At 34.0% G+C, this 4,636-nt stretch overlaps 1 protein-coding gene across 1 annotated transcript; it reads right to left on the bottom strand.

Moving 5' to 3' along the window:
• Nucleotides 1–6: 6 nt before the first annotated feature.
• On the bottom strand, nt 7–2,474 carry LOC106109023. The gene has a single exon (XM_013290420.1). It carries the CDS (start codon nt 2,116–2,118, stop codon nt 1,369–1,371), a length of 750 nt encoding a protein of 249 aa, XP_013145874.1. The 5' UTR covers nt 2,119–2,474; the 3' UTR covers nt 7–1,368.
• Nucleotides 2,475–4,636: the final 2,162 nt, after the last annotated feature.

The raw sequence follows: 4,636 nt of genomic DNA, 5'->3' as shown, positions 1-4,636 counted from the left end.
ATTCAAGTTTCCTCTATTGTTTTTTATTTTTACAAACCAATCTTTTGACTTTTCTATTTCCTTGTAAGCTTTTTTGGCGCCACCAGTTTCCTTAATATATTTCTCTATTATTTCTAATCTGTTTCGTTTTCTATCTTCTCTGATACTCTGCTTTATTGTTTTACTGATTTCTGTTAATTTCTCTCTTCTATTCTTTACATCTTTTGTGCTTATTAAATAGTTCCTTCTTTCCATTAGTTTCAAAGTATTTGTCGTTAGCCATGTCTTCTGATTATTCTTGGTATTGCTTTTTGTGGACTGAATTTGATTCTTAATAATACTTTCTATTAAATTGTACTTCTCCTGTGTTTCAAATCTCTCTGTCCTTTGTTTGAAATTCGTGAATTTGTTCTTTAAGTCGATGACCAGTTGGTGTAATTGATGTTTTCCGAGTTTAAGGTTAGCTATTTCTTGCCTGGGTCTAGGTCTTTTCGGTTGATCTGTTTTTAGTTCAGCTCTGATCAGCTTGTGGTCTGTGTTGTAGTTTAGTTTGTTGATGACATCATAATTTGAGAAGCATTTACATTTGTTCGTCATTATAAAATCAATTTCATTTTTTGTTTCCCCATCTGGCGAGACCCAAGTCCACTTCCTCTTTTTGTTTTTCTTATACATAGTATTTAAAATACTTAAGTTGTTTTCCAATGTAAAGTTTACTAATCTCTCTCCATTTCTGCTCCTATGCTTGTTGCTATACGTGTATGGTCCTACAGCTTTTTCTTCGCCTTGGCGCCTCTCTCCAATTTGTCCGTTCCAGTCTCCCATAACAATTAAGTTTTTGTGAGCATGCTGTTGGATAGATTTGTTTAACTCCAGGTAAAATGATTCTATTGTTTTAGTATCCGCTTGCTCTGTGGGTGAATATATTTGTATGATTGACCATGGCTCCTGGTACTCTGGCAGCTTTAGATTCATTATTGCTATGCGCTCTGAGATTCCGATGAATCCTTCAATATTGTTTACGAGGTTCTTTTTGACAATAAAGCCGACTCCGTATTGTCCTGGAGTCGATCCTATATGATAAAGCAAGAAGTCTTGGTAGGCAATAATTCTTTCTCCTTCCCGTCTTAATTCACTAAGACCGAGAATGTCATATTTGATATTACTCAGCGCCTGTATTAATTCTGCGAGGTTTTCTTCCCTTTTCAGCGTGCGGACATTTAAAGCAGCAACATATAATTTTGCTTTATGGGAATTGTAAAGATGTGATGTCGGAGGGTCGTGGTCTCTATCCCCCACGAGGACCAGTCGGCTTGGGGGTGGTTGTGTTTTGTCTTCTAGTCGGTTTTCATGTGTTGGTTTGTTTTTCCGTTTGCCGGTTGTTAATTGCTATTGTTTGCTGTTGTTTGAGATGTTGGTTAGAGAATGTGATCTCATTATATCGAAGGCGTTTGATCTATTTGATTTGAGGGAACTTGGCATTTGATGTTTTTTTGTGTGTATTTTTGATGGCAATTGTGGTGATGTAGATAGCTCCCTTTTTCTTTTATCTGCATTAGTATTTTGTTCTATTACTATGAGTTGATCATATTTAATGAAAGCAATGTTTCCCTTTTTCTTTTCTTCGTTTAATTTTGGCATTAAAGCTTTTCGTTTTTCCAAAACTTCTTTTGTGTAATCCTCAGAAACGTGAATTTCTTTCAAATTTCTTTTATTCTTCAAAATTTCTTCCTTCTTCCATTTGTTTATAAATGAACATAATATTGGTCTTGGTTTATGTGCAATTTTATTTTTTCCTAGACGATATAACTTGTTTATTTCGCGTTGTTGTAAATCTATGTTTATGTTGTCTTTTAGTATCTTTTTAAAATTATCAAATAGCTCCGATATTGATTTTTCGCCCTCTTCTATTCCAAAAATAACAAGATTGTTACCTTTCTTTTCGCGTTTTAAGTATTCAACTTCTTTTTCTAATGTATTGATTTTTTGTTTGAGCTTTTTATTTTCCGCAATGATCGGAGTTAATTTTTCATCCATTCTATCCATTATACTGTTTGTAATAGATTCTCGTAATTCAATAGTTTGTCTTTGCATTTCTATCTTCATTTCTTCAAACAGTAATTGAAATTGTTGATCCATAATTATTGTTAAAGAAAAAATACTTGTGTCGAACGGAACGCAAATATTCTCACTGGTAACACTATGTAACTGTCAGTTTTGTTACACGACTTTGTGACAATTAAAACTGCATCTGTTGTAGCTGTCAGTTTGACACTAATATAAACATGATCGATCTAACCTTAATTATGGTTGCGTATTTGAAGCTTCGTTTTGTCGACTAGATCTTGCCATGTATGAGAAAGTGATATCTTCTAGGTGTTCCGAGGTACTAGTGTGTTTGACGTAGCGGCAGTGTTGAAAAAATATTGCTTCAATCTATTTTTAATAAGCGTTTTACTTCGGACGAAATCACAACGGTATTGACACTTTGATAGCCGGAATGTTGGACCTAAAGAGTTTTATTGGAGTAGAGACTCCGCTATATGTGCGACAAAAAAAACAATTGTATAACAGTATGTGCTTTTTGTTAATGACCTTGTATATTTGTAATGTATTTTAAGGATTGGGACTAACTTTGATTGACTACCACATTCAAAGCCGGTCGTTCGTGGTACAGGCTTTTAATCTAGTTTGGCAATAACAAATTTGCCGCTTTAGACTTCACATAAATATGAGATTCACCGTATGTAACCTTTTTTTATAATATAAGGTGGCAAACGAGCAAGCGGCCTGAATCCCCCGAAATGAAAAGCGACCGCTGTCCATAAACATGCGCAATTGCAGATGCGTTGCCTACCCTTCATTGACGAAGGAGGAGACGCACTTAAAAAGGACATTTCCCCTTCCTATGCGTCTTCGCAATCGTCAAATCCACCTTTCCTTCCCTTCCCTTCCTCTTAAGAAAGGGTGGAAAGGGAAAGGGACCAAAATTAGGCCTCCGGTTCTTCTGTTACTAGGTTTGATCTTGAAGTAAACCGCGCCTTTCCTGATTTACTTATAAGATTGATTGCCTTACCCGGCTCCTATCTATATATCTGAACATTGTTCGCCTACACAATGCGAATATTTTCCATTCACACGCAATTTTTCGCGTTATTACAAACCATTGAGTCTTGTGAAAAATTCAAGCCAATATTGTTCTACCGGTTGTCTATTGAGGCTGCCGAATATTATAGCTTACTAGTTTTCGGCCGCGACTCCGTTCGCGTGGAATTAAAAAAAAATCAAAACTGAGTAACCTAAGTGTTCTTACAGACTATGCTCTACATCTATGCCAAATTTCATCGAAATCTATTCAGCTGTTTAGGGTACACACTCTAACAAACATCCATCCATCCATCTATATAAACTTTCGCATTTATTATATTAAAAAGTATGGAGTATGATAACTTACTGAGTTCCTCTTATATGTGTATAGTTTCTACAATTAGTAATTTTGAACTTTAATGGTTCATAGGTTTTGCTAGTTTGGTACATTCTATAAAATTCTCTTTTTTACCTCAATGTAATCGGCTCAATTTTACTACTTTTGATGTTTGTAATGATTACCTTAATTTTAAAATAAAAATTACAGAGTAAAAGAAGTTTATCAAGAATATCAAGTTCATTTTATAATCTTAAAATGAGATTTTTTCATTAACAATAACACCAGTACAATATTCCACTTACTTTATCGATTTATGAAACAAAAAAAACAACAAAAGTGTTTCATAACTTTTAAGTTTGGATAAAAAGACGTATCATTCAAAGACAACACAAATCAGATAATTTCTGCTGATTTATCTTTTTTAGACGGTGTTATTTGCTTGATTCGCGCGGCGTTTCACAATATATTATGCCATAGTTTTGTAATGGTTACAGCCTCAGTGTAATATTTCTTACTCGCTTGATCTTAATGTGAGCTCTGATGCCGAATGAAGTTTTTGTCTAATTAAGTTTGACTTGTAACTTAATTAGTTACATCATGAAAATTGTTTATTACTTTCTTGATTCGCAATCAAATCAACATAAAACTATTAAAGATATTACATTGTGATGTTGACATTTAGAATATACTAGCTGTTGCTTGCGACTTCGTACGCGTGAAATTAAATAATAATATAGTAAATATAGTCTATGTTACTCACTGCTAACGTAGCTTTTTAATGGTAAAGGAATTTTTGAAATCGGCCCAGATATTTTTAAGTTATTTCAATAAATACAAAAATCCAAAAACACAAATCTTTCCTCTTTATAATATTAGTATAGAAAAAGATCAGCGTGTTCTATGAACTTTTGTCCTGTCTATGTGTGGTTTACTTTCGAAATCTGGACATAATAGTAAATTGTTAACTAAGTCTTACTTCTTACCTAATAAATTCGAAAGTTTACTTGCATGTTTGTTAGAGATTATCGTCGAAACTACGGAACGGATCTCGATGAAATTTGGAACAGATGTAGATTATAGTAGAACACATAGACTTGCTTTTGTTAGTCGTAGACGAAATCTAGTAGTGTCATAAAAAAGATACATACCTGCACGAATGCAATCAATGTCGCTATGTGCATGACAGCCGCTTCATGGGGCCCTGGACATAAACAAAACACAAAATTAATT

This window comes from Papilio polytes, unplaced genomic scaffold (assembly GCF_000836215.1).
Source record: "Papilio polytes unplaced genomic scaffold, Ppol_1.0 DF821383.1, whole genome shotgun sequence".
NCBI classification, from domain to species: Eukaryota; Metazoa; Arthropoda; class Insecta; order Lepidoptera; family Papilionidae; genus Papilio; species Papilio polytes.
Note: the sequence above shows the minus strand (reverse complement) of the source record. Positions and strands in the feature narration are given on the sequence as shown.